Raw genomic sequence first — 14,164 nt, forward strand, 5'->3', positions numbered from 1 at the left:
GGTGGGTCTCGAGGTGGGGGGAAGCGGGTTTGCTCTAAAATTCAAAACAGATCTAAAACAGTTCAATCCCTTAGTGAGTGAACAAAGTTGAATTCACTAAATTGAATTAGTGTTGAGCCGGTGGTAAATATTGGGAGCACCAGGCATTGGTGCTCAAAATATCCAAACAGTCATATTTTTTAGGACGTGGTTGGACCAAAGAGAGCGGGAACTCTAAGGTAGGTACCCACGGAGACTGCAGATAAGCTTCCTCTAGCTCTTCCAGCCACAGCATCCTGTTGCCAGAGCAACTGTGGGTACCACCCACCCTGAAGACGGAAACTGGACTAGAGGAGTTACACGTCTCTAGATTCACTGCGCAGGCGCACCAGGCTATCTCGGGCGACGTTGCCGGAAGTCAATGTATTTTGCGTCTGCGCACTAACTGTTTAGCGCTTTGGCTTCCCTTTACGCCTGCGCAAAGTCGCCACGCAAGTGGGCGGGGCTGAGCTACACGCATGTGCAGACGCTACATCCGGTTGTACCATCCGCCACCCTGGAAGTTTGAGAAGCGCGGGCCGTGGCCGGGAAGGGAGAACCAGTCATGTCTACCTCGGTGGTGTCGGTGATCTCGCGGTTCCTAGAAGAGTATCTGAGCTCCACTCCGCAGCGTCTGAAGTTGCTGGATGCATACCTCTTGTATATATTGCTGACCGGGGCACTGCAGTTCGGTTATTGTCTTCTCGTGGGGACCTTTCCCTTCAACTCTTTCCTGTCGGGCTTCATCTCCTGCGTGGGGAGCTTCATCCTCGCGGGTAAATGTCATCTCAGGGCTACGTGCTACTTTGATGTGTTGTTTTTATTTCACCAGAGTATTCGTGTCTCTTCCAGGCCAGATCACCACCGTGTAAAGTTAGGAGAAGCGCCGTGCTTAAATCTTGATTATGGAAGGGGAAGTCGAGGCTCAGAAAGGATGGTCTTATTCTGAGGAACTCTCAGAGGGATGTCAGAGAAAAATTTACTTGCACGCTATGCTGCTGCTTGCCCTGCCCATCGGCCTTGCTTCCTGTCGGTGCCCAGGCAACTCCATTCAGTCGCTCACGTAGCTTTTAGGATGGTGGAATTAAAGAAATAAAACACTCACCCAGATCTCTCTTATCTTTGCCAGGTCACTTCTAACCTGGCCCTGTGTTTCAGTGAACAGAGTAAGAAAAGTTGCAGGCACTTTGCCTATCAGATCAGACTTGACCTACAGTTGTCTTTTCGCAGTTTCTGCTTTTTTCCTTGTGGGAAACTTTTTCTCCTACACTCGGCGGTGCTCAAGGGTTACTCCTAACACTGCACCCCGAAATCTTTCAGGAATAACCACTTAGGAGATTGAACTCTGGTGGACCACATGCAAGGCTATATTGCCTTACCTGCTGTACTCTCTCCGGCCCTTGCTGGGTAAACTTTTTTTAGGGGTGGAGCGGAGAGCACACCCCGTGGTGCTCAGGGGTTACTTTTGGCTCTGCATTCAAGAATCATTCCTGGCGGGCTTGGACCATTAAAGGATGCTAGAGATGGAACCTGGGTCTGTTGAGTACAAGGCAAGTGCCCTACCCACTGAACTGTTCCTCTGGCCCAATGGTGGGTAAAATTCTTAATTTACAGCTTTGAATTCAGCTTTTATTTCTGTACTTTATCTCCCTCTATTTTGTTTTTGGTTTTGTTATTTTTTCTTTCTGATTCCCAGCACTTGATATTGAGTAGACTGTCATGTTTAGGAAGAAAAAAACATCTGTTTAGTCATGAGTTTACAGTCTTGTCAAGGTGTAGACAAAATTAGAATCCAGCATTAGAATTTTCCTGAGATTACATTTACAGTGGTCCTCCTGCATAAGGTTTCCATTTTTGTAGCAGATATTTTCAACCTGTTTACACTTGTGAACTGGCACCAGTCTTTGGACTATTGTTTGAAATCCACAGGCCTTTTTATTTTCACACCTAGTGGCGCTCAGGGGTTATTTCTGGCTCAGCGCTCAGAAATGCTCCCGGCAGGCTCGGGGGACCATATGGGATGTTGGGGATCGAACTTGGGTCTGTCCCAGGTCAGCCGCATGCAAGGCAAACGACCAACCGCTGTGCTATCACTCCGACACCTCACAGGCCTTTTTAAATTATGGGTCAGACCCCCAAATGGGATCATGTAACACACTGTCGACAGAAAAATTTGTCAAAAGTTTTTTTTTTTAATAATTTTTATTGTGACCAAAGTGAATTACAAATCTTTTCACAGTAACTAATACTTAAGGTACATGGTGACAATAAATCAGGGCCATTCCCACCACTAGTGTTGTCCTCCCTCCACCCCTATTCTCAGCATGCATCCCATATCTCCCTCTTTTGCCCCGCCCCGTCCTGGTCTGCTAGTGTTAACTGCTCCTCACTGTATATAGTTTGTTGTAGATTGGGTATTGATTCTGTTGTCAAAAGGTTTCTTGTAGGTACAACCTCCAGAAATTAACTCAAAATCTAATGAGTCTGAATGGAAGATACTTTGGGAATGCTCATGAGTATTCTGTTTCTGTTTCTTTTTTTTTTTTTTTTTGGTTTTTGGGTCATACCTGGCAACGCTTGGGTTACTCCTGGCTTTACACTCAGAGATCGCTCCTGGCAGGCTCCGGGGACCATATGGGATGTTGGGATTCTAACCAGTGATCTTCTGCATGAAAGGCAACGCCTTACCTCCATGCTATCTCTCTAGCCCCGTGTATTCTGTTTCTTGGGTGAAAAAGCTAATGGAAAATGTTTAGGAATCCCTGGTCTAGGTCCATAGAAAGAAAACTCAGTGGGCTGAGTTCATGCTTTGCCTGCAGGTTGCCTCGGTTCAATCCCCAGCACCATATGGTTCCCTAGCACCTCTGGGTGTGGTCCCCAAATAAAGCCTAAAATAAATATTTGTAGGATCCTTTTTAGCCAAAGCTTTTTATCTTTATTAAATTTAATCAAATTCTTATCAGCGGTATTCTAACAAAATAAGCCTTAGGCCTTCTGTCTTGTGCACCAGTCTATTCTGAGAGTTAACCTGTTAATTGGATGTTGCCTTTGAGCTTGCTTCTAGATGACCAAGATTTAGATGCAGCATTTTGGAACTTCGGAGCTCATGTGTTACCATCATTGGATACGCCAGATACACTATCTTCTTTGCTCTAGATCCTGCCTTTTTTTTTTTTTTTAATACTGTTCATGATTAAGAATTCTTTTAGGGGCCTGGAGAGATAGCACAGCGGTGTTTGCCTTGCAAGCAGCCGATCCAGGACCTAAGGTGGTTGGTTCGAATCCCGGTGTCCCATATGGTCCCCCGTGCCTGCCAGGAGCTATTTCTGAGCAGACAGCCAGGAGTAACCCCTGAGCACCGCCGGGTGTGGCCCAAAAAACAAAAAAAAAAAAAAAAAAAAAAAGCTTTTAGGTGAGCAGGAGGAGGAATCTTGAGCTACTCTAATAAAGTTTGTTTTTGGGCCCCACCTGGCAGAGCTCAGGGTCTACACTAGCCATTCTTTGGTTTGTTCCTGGAGATGCTCTGAGGACCATGTAGTGGCGGAAATCAAGCCTGGATGCAAAGCAAGTGCTCCAGCCATTCCCCCCTCTTTTGTTTTTTTAATCTCCCCAACCATTTGATGCTTTTGTATTCCAGGTCTGGAGAGAGTAGACCTGGGGCTTAAAAGCTGCTTAAAAAAGAGAAGTGGGAATCAAGAGAGTTAGTATAGTATAGTATAGTATAGTATAGTATAGTATAGTATAGTATAGTATAGTACACTTGCTTTATATGTGACCAGGTTTGATTCCATCCCTGGCACAGCATTTGATTCTGAGCATGACTGAGTTGTCAAGTGTGGTCCCAGCTTCCATTCACACACATGAACAGTGCATGCAGATACCAGTGCATATACATTCAATGTCTTCTCCATATTGAGGTCTCTGTCTTCTGTAACTTTCTGGTTAAGAAGCAGTAGGGGGTGGAAAGTTTTGAACTAGAAGTAACTTAAGGAACCTTGATAGAGGATTTTGGTCATTTTGGATGGTTTTGGATACTTGGTGGTGAGTGCAGTAATTTTTTTTTTTGTTTGTTTGTTTTGTTTTTGGGTCACACCTGGCAGCGCCCAGGGGTTACTCCTATGCTCAGAAATTGCCCCTGACAGGCACAGGGGACCATATGGGATGCTGGGATTTGAACCACTGTCCTGCATGCAAGGCAAAATGCCTTATCTCCATGCTATCTCTCCAGTCCCAAGGTGCAGTAATTTTATATATCAAACTATAAACACTGTTTTAAAACAGTTTTAACTTAAACTGCACAATTAAAAAAAAAGTTCTTTCCCCAAAAGAAAGAAAAGCTTTTGTTTGTTTTTTAAAGAGTGATTCCCCAGGGCTATATGATAGTTCTGTTTTCCTGGAGTGGGTCTGGACTAGAGTTGGACATTATTAATGTGACTTGTGATAGAGCCAGATTTTTTTTTTTTTTTTTGGTTTTTGGGTCACACCCGGCAGTGCTCAGGGGTTACTCCTGGCTGTCTGCTCAGAAATAGCTCCCGGCAGGCACGGGGGACCATATGGGACACCGGGATTCGAACCAACCACCTTTGGTCCTGGAGTGGCTGCTTGCAAGGCAAACGCCTCTGTGCTATCTCTCCGGGTCCAGATTTTTTTTTTTAACAAATGATTTTGTCTTAATGCTAAAATGTCCTATTTTTAAGACTGTTGTGGCTAAAATGGAATTGACTGGTTTCCCTCCTCTCAATGAGAAATCAGTGACTGGTCTTTGAAGAGAATGTTTTGTGAAAGGGCTTTTTATTAGTAGAATCAATACAGGAGATTTAAGATTTCCATAGCTGTTAGATAGCAGGTAATAGGGCTGGAGAGAGAAGTTACAAATCGAAAAGAGGATTTATGGCAATTTAGAGTAGGCATGAAAGGGCATCATTTGCATTTCTTTTGACAGCTTTGACCTTCTACCCCTTTGCCATTTATTAAATCACCAACTAGAAACTGGTTCTAATGCAGCAATTTGAATTTGTGCTTATTGTTCAGACAGTTAGGAGGTCTATTAACTACTTGTGCTTGGGTTTCTAACTTCGTTGTAATGGGAGTAAAGGAAGGGGCCAGTTTGGAAGAAAGGGAACTGGAGATTTAAAGTATTGGATGCTGGACTGTGGTGATTGCCAGACTAGGGAATTTGGATTTTATCCTGTAGGAAAGTATAAAGTATCTAAAGCTCCCTTTAAAAATATATATATGAATAAAAATAATATATATATATATATGTGTATATATATAGATATATATATGAGTAATGGAGAGATGTCAAGTTGGTGTTAGCATATACTGTAGTTGGAGTGAAATGTTCTTCTCCCATTCTCCTTTTTTTTGGGGGGGGGTGGTCACACCTGGTGGCACTCGGGATTTATTCCTGGCTTTGCACTCAGAAATCACCCCTGCCAGGCTAGGGGGACCATATGGGATGCTGGGACTCAAACTACTGTCCTGGATCGGTTGTGTGTAAGACAACGCCTTACCACTGTACTATCTCTTCAGTCCTCTCTCTCCTTTGTTGTTACTCTTTATTTATTTATTTATTTATTTTTGTTTTTTCAGGCCACACCCGTTTGATGCTCAGGGGTTACTCCTGGCTAAGCGCTCAGAAATTGTCCCTGGTGGGGCCGGAGAGATAGCATGGAGGTAAGGCGTTTGCCTTTCATGCAGGAGGTCATCGGTTCGAATCCCGGCGCCCCATATGGTCCCCTGTGCCTGCCAGGAGCAATTTCTGAGCCTGGAGCCAGAAATAACCCCTGAGCACTGCCGGGTGTGACCCAAAAATCACAAAAAAAAAAAAAAAAAAAAAGGAAATTGTCCCTGGCTTGGGGGGACCATATGGGGACGTTGGGGGATTGAACCGTGGTCCTTCCTTGGCTAGTGCTTGCAAGGCAGACACCTTACCTCTAGCGCCACCTTGACCGGCCCCTATTTATTTTTTGTTTTTGTGACACGCCAACAGCACTTCTGGCTCTGTGCTCAGAAATCACAGCTGGGAGGCTTGGGGGGAGGGGGTGCATATGGAATGCCAGGGTTTGAACTGGGGTCAGCACTGTGCAAGCAAATGCCCTACCTGCTGTGCTATCTTTTTGGCCCTATTATTGCTCTTTAATTACAATATGGTTGATGCTAGCTTCCCACATACATACTTCCAATACCACACCCCTCATGTATCCACCTCCTTCCCTGCTCACACTTAATAATGTGGCTCTTGCTGGGGATTGAACATCAGGTTGTGTTCCTTGCTGAGGGACTTTGGATTTGGATTTGCTCCTTGCACGCTTGCTCTTTAGCTTTGATGCTTTCGCACATTCTGATAGTAGTATTCGAGGTACAGTAACTTGGGGTTGCTGTGAGCTTGCACTTGCATTCTCCTGGGTCACACTTTGAAATGGCACCCACCCCTACTTTTGTAAATTCCCTTTCCCTTCTTCCTCCTTTTTGCTGTTGGTATTTGCCACCTTGACTAGAGCTTGCACATAGCCTTGATTGTGGTTGTTTGCACTTCTTTAGTTGGGATGTACGCACATATGCTTCTCCCAGCTCCCACTCTTAGTTGAGGCACCCAGGTTTGATGGACTTATGTGAATTTGCACTTACTCGCCCCTCATGCTTGCCCCACTTCTTTTGTGGTGCTTATACACACTTGACCAAGGTCCTGCTTGGCACATGTGGGACTAGTAGGGATTCAACTCTTGACCATACACATGCAAAGCAGATGCCCTCAGCCACTGGACCTCGTTGATCTCTCTGGTGCTGTGCTCACTGGGACTTGACTCCTTTAGTTGTGCTCACACGTAGCCGCAGTGTGAAGGCCAGAAGCTGTTTTGGCACCAGATATCACTGACAGCAAGCTGCTGACTTTTGCTTGGTATATCCTTGGGAGTGGGAATGGATCCTGTAGTTTTAAAGGACTTTCTCAAGCCTCTAGTATTCCTATTTTATAGAATATCAGAGTGCAGTCTAGGTGTTCTGAGCCACTGAGCCATTCCTCCCATTCTCTGGAGGGAAAGATTCTCTCTTCTGCTTCCCTAACTTTTTTTGGGCAAGGAAGAAATTAATAACCCTCCCTCCTTCTACATGTGGTAATTTATCATATGCTCTTTGGAAATTGATCTGTATACCATATTTGCCGGCGTATAAGACGCCCCCCTAATTTTGTAGTTAAAACATAGGTTTAGGCCTATATTCGCTGCATCAGACAGAACGTTCCTGTGCTGCAACTGTATGTACCACAGTGAGCCAATCACAGCAAGCGAAGGTTCAAAGGTTATACTGTAATAGACTTCCTCTCTGACTCTGGCCAATCTGAGCAGGCTTTGACAGTGTAGATTCGGTACAGAACATTGTCTAATTTGCATGCATAAAAGGCCTGTTTGGATTGGCTGAGTTAGAGAGGCGGTCTGAGCAGCCTTGCAGTGATTGGTGCAGGATCGAGTTGGAAAATTCGTTTTGTGGCAGTATTCAGACAATTTTCGTTTAGCGGCATATTGAAACATTTGTCGGGATGTACTTGGCGTGTAAGACGACCCCCGATTTTCGGTTGACTTTTTTTTTGTTTCAAAAGTCGTCTTATCCGCCGGAAAATACGGTAATTTTAGTAAATATAGAATGCTGCCAATTAAAAAAATGCCAAGAACATCGCTTCTCGGCCTTTTGGCTAAGATCAACTGTAGTATCTGTTCTTATCAGTTTAATATCTGATATGTTGTCTATCCGACAACAATATATTAAATGGATTTTTGGCACTAGGAACTGGAATAGGAGCTTGCTCCGTCCATTCTACACATTGACCTTGTATTGCAGTACCTCCTGGCATGGTGCACCAAAAAAAAAAAAAAAGCCAAGCAGTGACAGGGAGCCAGAGGTAAAATATTGCCCTGAAAAACTGAAAAAAAAAAACAAAAACAAAAACAAAAAACAATCAAGTGTATAGTTAGTAGGATTACCCCCCCTTTGTTTGTTTGGTTTTTGGGCCACACCCGGTGACACTCAGGGGTTACTTCTGGCTTTACGCTCAGAAATTGCCCCTGGCTTGGGGGACCATATGGGACACTGGGGGATCGAACTGTGGTTCGTCCTAGGCTAGCACACACAAGGCAGACGCCTTACACCCTGTGACACTGCCCCAACCCCAAGGATAACCCCCTGTTGATCCACACCTGGCAGTGTTCAATGATTGCTCTCAACATTGCGTGGGATTGACTTTAGGAATCCTTAATACTTGGTTTGTGTTCAGCCTACTGAGCTCTCTGTAGCTTCTAGTATGATAGGTTCTTTTTAAAGAACATCAGAGGTAGGATATTCTGTTGTAGTCAGATTTTAAATATCTTTAGTAGCCATCTTTTTGGTTACCGTATTTTTCATACCATAACACGCACCCCTCCTCCATGGGGGAAAATGTCTTACGTCATGACACCTGGAGCTGAAGCTTGAGTGCAGGGGAGGAGAGCATATGCTAACCACTTGACATCCGCAGTATTACACCCCCTTTTGCGCAGGCATACCACATAGTACGAGCAATCATGTTAACGCACTTTCACACACACACACACACACACACACACACACTTACACACTTTTTGAGCTATACTGATCAGGGCTTAATCCTGGCTCTGTGCTCAAGGATCACTCCTGGTGTTGCTTGGGGCTCCATATGGGTTATTGGGATCAAAGCAGGGTTGGCCACTGCAAGGCAAGTGCCTAACCACTGTTGTATTTCTCTGACTCCCTCAGTTACTCAGAGGGACACATCTAGTTACTTCAGTTTATTCTTTTTCCTTCTCTTGATTGTGATGACCGAGGTTTCACTCTCTTTGGTGGCAATATCTGAGCCTAGTGAGGATGTGGAGTATGAGAGTGGTGCATTTGCTTTGGGTACATCATTGATCGAATACTCAAGGCTCTGGGGATTGTGAAGGACAGAGTCCCTGGATGACACTCAGCATGTGCAGTAATGCAAAGGATTGAATTTGTGGCCTTTTTTTTTTTTTTTTTTTTGGTTTTTGGGCCACACCCGGCAGTACTCAGGGGTTACTCCTGGCTGTCTGCTCAAAAATAGCTCCTGGCAGGCACAGGGGACCATATGGGACACTGGGATTTGAACCAACCACCTTTGGTTCGGGATTGGCTGCTTGCAAGGCAAACGCCGCTGTGCTATCTCTCCGGGCCCGAATTTGTGGTCTTAAGCCTGCAAGACAAATGCTCTACAACTAGAGTTAGTTATTCCTTACCCTTCTTGAAATCTTTTTTTTTTTAATTTATTTTATTTTTGGTTTTGGGGCCACACCACCAGCACTTGGGTTATTCCTGACTCTGTGGTCAGAAATTACTCCTGGAAGGATCACAGGGCCATATTGCTGGGGATCAAACCTGGGTTGGCTGCAAGTAAGGTAAATGCCCTCCCCACTATACTGTCACTCTGGCTCCTTGAAGTCAATTTTTAAGTCATTGCACACAACTTTGGTGTATTCTGAAATCTATAGGAGACGATTTTGAACAAAAAAAGTAATTTGATCCCAAAAAATAAAAATAAGGGGTCGAAGTAATAGTACAGTGGGTAGGGCAGTTGCCTTCTACATGCTAATATAGGTTTGATCTCCAGCATTCCATATGATCCCCAGCGCCTGCCAGGAGTAATTCCTGAGTGCAGAGCCAGGAGTAACCCCTGAATACAGAAGAGTGTGGCCCAAAAATAAAACAAAAATAACCCAAAAAGTAAAAATAGAAAATACTGTGTTCCTCTTGTTTACAAATCCACTGAATGTTTTATCTCATGGGAGACTATTGCAAGATTGGTTAGATTAGGTCTAATCTTTCTTTGCTAATAGGCAAATGTCTTAGATTTCTAGGTTGTTATTTTCTATAATTGCTGTCCAGGAATTTGGAAGACTGCCAACCTTGTGCCTGAGAATCTATTTGTATTTTTTTCTTTTTTTCTTTTTATGTGTGTGTGTGTGTGTGTGTGTGTGTGTGTGTGTGTTTTGTGGCCACACCCAGTGATGCTCAGGGGTTACTTCTGGCTATGAATTCAGAAATCGCTCCTGGCTTGGGGGACCATATGGGACACCGGGGGATCGAACCAAGGTCCGTAATAGGCTAGCGCACGCAAGGCAAAAAGCCTTACCAGTGTGCCACTGCTCCAGTCCCGTTTTTTTTTTTTTTTTTTCTTTTAAACCATGCATGCAAGGCTGGTGCTTCACTGCTGAAATCATATCCCTAACTTGAGAATTCTGCCTGAGAATCCCATTTCAAAATCTCTTGTAGCCATATTTCCTTTATTCTCTTTGTGTTCTGTACCCCCTCTCCCCCCCCACCCTCTTCACTCTCAACTTTTGGCCACATCTGACAGTGCTCACGACAGTTTCACTCCTTATGGTGCTTTGAGGATCATATATGGTACTGGGAATAGAACCTGGGTCACTGCATGGAAGACAAGTGCCTTACCAACTATAGTATTTTTTTCTTTTTTTTTTTTTTAATTTTTAATTTTTAATTATGAGAACAAAGATGCAAAGAAAGAGGACAAGGTAAAGTTACAGTGGAAGGACAATCACCCATAACATAATTCTCAGAAGTTTTTTTGCTGATATCTTAACTTTGAAATTTCAGCCAAAGAACATTAAGATAAATAAGACAGAATCCGGGGCCGGGCGGTGGCGCTGGAGGTAAGGTGCCTGCCTTACCTGCGCTAGCCTAGGAGACGGACCTCGGTTCGATCCCCCGGCGTCCCATATGGTCCCCCAAGCCAGGAGCGACTTCTGAGCGCATAGCCAGGAGTAACCCCTGAGCGTTACCGGGTGTGGCCCAAAAACCAAAAAAAAAAAAAAAAAAAAATAAGACAGAATCCATGTACAATTACTTTGTCCTTCAAGTCCCCAGATTGTAACACATTATAATATTTCTTAACAGCACACAAGGCAATCTAAAGCCATAAAACTTACGTAACTCCTTAAACATTACAGGCATAGTATTTTTCTACATTTCCATGTACATGCATATTAGCTTAAGTTAACCTCAAATTTTAAGTGGGTTCTTTTTAAGGATTAGAGTCAAAGGAGCATAGTAAAAATGGTGTTAGAGTGGCAATTGTTGTTTGCATAGGCCCACCAAAATATGAGGGACATGGAAAGGAATAATCTTGGCCTAAATACAAAGAGACCCGACCCCTGAAGTTTCCTGGCACAAGACCAACTCTAGGCTCCAGGCAAGCTAGATACTGGCCCTCAAAGATTCTGCATTTCTCTCTCTCTCTCTCTCTCTCTCTCTCTCTCTCTCTCTCTCTCTCCTCTCTTTCTCCCTCCTTCTCTCTCTCTTTTCTCTCTCTCTTTCTCTCTTTCTCCCTCCTTCTCTCTCTCTTTTCTCTCTCTCCTCTCTTTCTTTCTCCCTCCTTCTCTCTTTTCTCTCTCTCCTCTCTCTCTTTCTCTCTCTCTTTCTCCCTCCTTCTCTCTCTCTCTCTTTTTTTCTTCTTGGGCCATACTCTGCGGTGCTCAGGGGTTACTCCTGGCTCTGCACTCAGAAATTGCTCCTGGCAGGCTCGGGGAACCATATGAGATGCTGGGAAATCAAACCCTGGTCTGTCATGGGTTGGCCGTGTGCAAGGCAAACACCCTAATGCTGTACTATCGCTCTGGCCCTTCTTTCTTTTCCTTTATTGGTTTTTGGGCCACATTCTACGGTGCTCAGTGCTGACTCCTGGCTTGGTGCTTAGGGACCACTCCCAGTGGGGCTCAATGGACCATATGGGATATAAGAGATTGAACCTGGTCAGCTGCAAACAAGAGAAGTGCCCTATTCTGCTGTTCTATTTCTCCAGTGACAATTTTTGCATTTCTTTCTTTTTTTTTCTTTTTTCTTTTTTTCTGGTTTTGGGTCACATCTGATGCACAGGAGTTTATTCTTGGCTTTGCACTCAGGAATTACTCCTGGCCATGCTTGGGGGACCATATTGGATGCTGGGAATTGAAACTGGGTCAGCTGTGTGCAAGGCAAATACCATACCCAATGTACTATTGCTCAGGCCCCAATTTTTTATTTTTTATTTTTATTTTTTTTGGTTTTTGGGTGACACCCGGTAGTGCTCAGGGGTTACTGCTGGCTTTAGGCTCAGAAATCAGGGGTCATATGGGATGCTGGGATTTGAATCACCATCCTTCTGCATGCAAAGCCGACGCACCACCTCCATGCTATCTCTCTGGCCCCAGGCCCCACATTCTTCCTTATTGACTTTTGCAGTTCCTAGTCTCTCTCCTACTGAATTTGCTGGCTTGATCTGATTTGCAAATCTGATTGTGTCACTATACATATAAAAACGTTCTTTCCAAAGAAAATTAAAAAACAGAATCCATTGCATATAGTCTCTTTCATGATCTGGTTTCTCTTGCCTCTGGCTTATTTTCAGTTTAAATGCTGCTTTTCTCTGGAGTGTTTCCCTGACTGGCCAACAAATTTCTGTGTGTCTTTTTTTTATATTTACAAGTGTGTATGTGAACCATGAGTAGAGGAACTTATCTTTTCTGTATTTTCAGTGCTTATCAGAATATATATTCAATTGTTAGCATCCTAAGGACCACTGTGCAGTTATGTGCCAGATTTTCTGCCTGGGCACTGACAATTCAGCTGTGCAACACAGGCATAATCTGTCCACTCAAGATCTTGTTTATAATCCAGTGGGAGGTACAAATGTAACTATATAGCACTGTAATGGAGATGCTTTGGCGAGAATAGGAACACAAATTGGGCACTCAACCCTGCCCAAGAGTCCTATAATTCTGTTCTAATAGGTTTGCTTTCCAGAAATAAACTTCATATTTTTTTCTCTTTCCTATTTTTATATTCCCACTTTTCTTCTTAGTTGATGTTCTTGCTTTATTTTTCACAAAAAATGGAGGCAGATCTTTTTATCTTACCAGAGAATCAGCAGCCCACTGGTGCCTCTGCCTCTGTTCTGATTGACTTCCTGGATTGCTGAGCCTCTGTGCCTTGTCTAGCAAAGGCCAGTTCTTGTGTGAAGACACCTAATTGATTTTTGCTCCTTTAGGAGTTTTAACTTCTGTAATTAACCTTGCCTTTTGCATTATTAATTTCTCTCTACATAATCTTGTTTTATGTTGTTAGAATCTTTGTTCTAATATCTTCTTAAAAATAATTTTGGGCAAAGATGAAGGGAAAATGTTTGATGAAGTATAGAGTTGGACTTTTAATGGTGAATTCATTGATGTATACACACCATGTGCCAGTGATGCACACCTGAAACCTACATAATATTAAAATGCAGTGTATTCACTTCAGAAAGTATAAAATTCAAAAAAAAAAAAAGAAAAGAGGAAAGTAAGAATTCACTTAATGCCAGGGACTCCTCCAATTGCCCTTCTGTTTCTTTTGCCTCTAGCATCATAGACTTCTTTGAAAGAACAATCTATTGCTTCTGCTTTCTTTTTTCCTTTTTGTTCCTTAACTCACTCTTGGTGAACGTGTGTCCCCACCACTCCAGGGAAATGGCTTTTGCCATTTTGCCTCATCTGAAAGTTCAGCAGCATGGAACATAATTGAGTGTTAACCTTTTGTGTGAAATATTTTCATCTCAAACCTTTACAACATTCTGTTCTGGTAGAATTCATAGCTCTCTTTTATATATTTCCAAAGGTAAATTGAAATAATATTTATATAGCTACATCTATAACTACTACATACATACTAGTTTTTTTATTGCTTTTTGGGCCACACCCAGCCTCGCTCAGGGGTTACTCTTGACTCTGCACTCAGAAATCACTCCTAGCAGTCTCAGGGAACCATATGAGATGCCAGGGATTGAACCCTGGTTGGCTGTCTGGTGCAAGTCAAATATTCTGCTCATTGTGCTATTGCTCCAGCCCCTATATATATATATATATACACAAGTTTTGACTTGTTCCTTGAATTATAAATTGTAATGCAATTGTCCACTTTATATTTTTTCCCTTTTTGTTTTGGGACTACACTTGGCATTACTCAGGGCTTACTTGTGACCCTGCATTCAGGGTTCACTCCTGGCAGGGCTCGGGCTCCTTGTGGTGTTGGGGATTGAACCTGGGTTGGTTCTATGCAAGGCAAGTGCCTTATCCTCTGTACTATC

General features: G+C 43.4%; 1 protein-coding gene and 1 non-coding gene across 2 annotated transcripts in view; both read left to right on the plus strand.

Annotated features, from left to right (window-relative positions):
• The first annotated feature begins 518 nt into the window (after positions 1–518).
• Positions 519–14,164, plus strand: part of DAD1 (defender against cell death 1) — a 32,073-nt gene continuing 18,427 nt past the window's right edge. The window contains exon 1 of the mRNA XM_049768720.1: positions 519–794. Within this exon, the coding sequence (XP_049624677.1) occupies positions 584–794 (211 nt within the window). The 5' untranslated portion in view covers positions 519–583. The remainder of the gene's footprint in view (positions 795–14,164) is intronic.
• LOC126002913 (U2 spliceosomal RNA) lies at positions 7,692–7,882 on the plus strand. The gene has a single exon (XR_007493510.1). It is a non-coding gene; the product is annotated as a U2 spliceosomal RNA (small nuclear RNA).

The sequence above is a fragment of the Suncus etruscus genome, chromosome 2 (assembly GCF_024139225.1).
Source record: "Suncus etruscus isolate mSunEtr1 chromosome 2, mSunEtr1.pri.cur, whole genome shotgun sequence".
Classification (NCBI taxonomy): Eukaryota; Metazoa; Chordata; class Mammalia; order Eulipotyphla; family Soricidae; genus Suncus; species Suncus etruscus.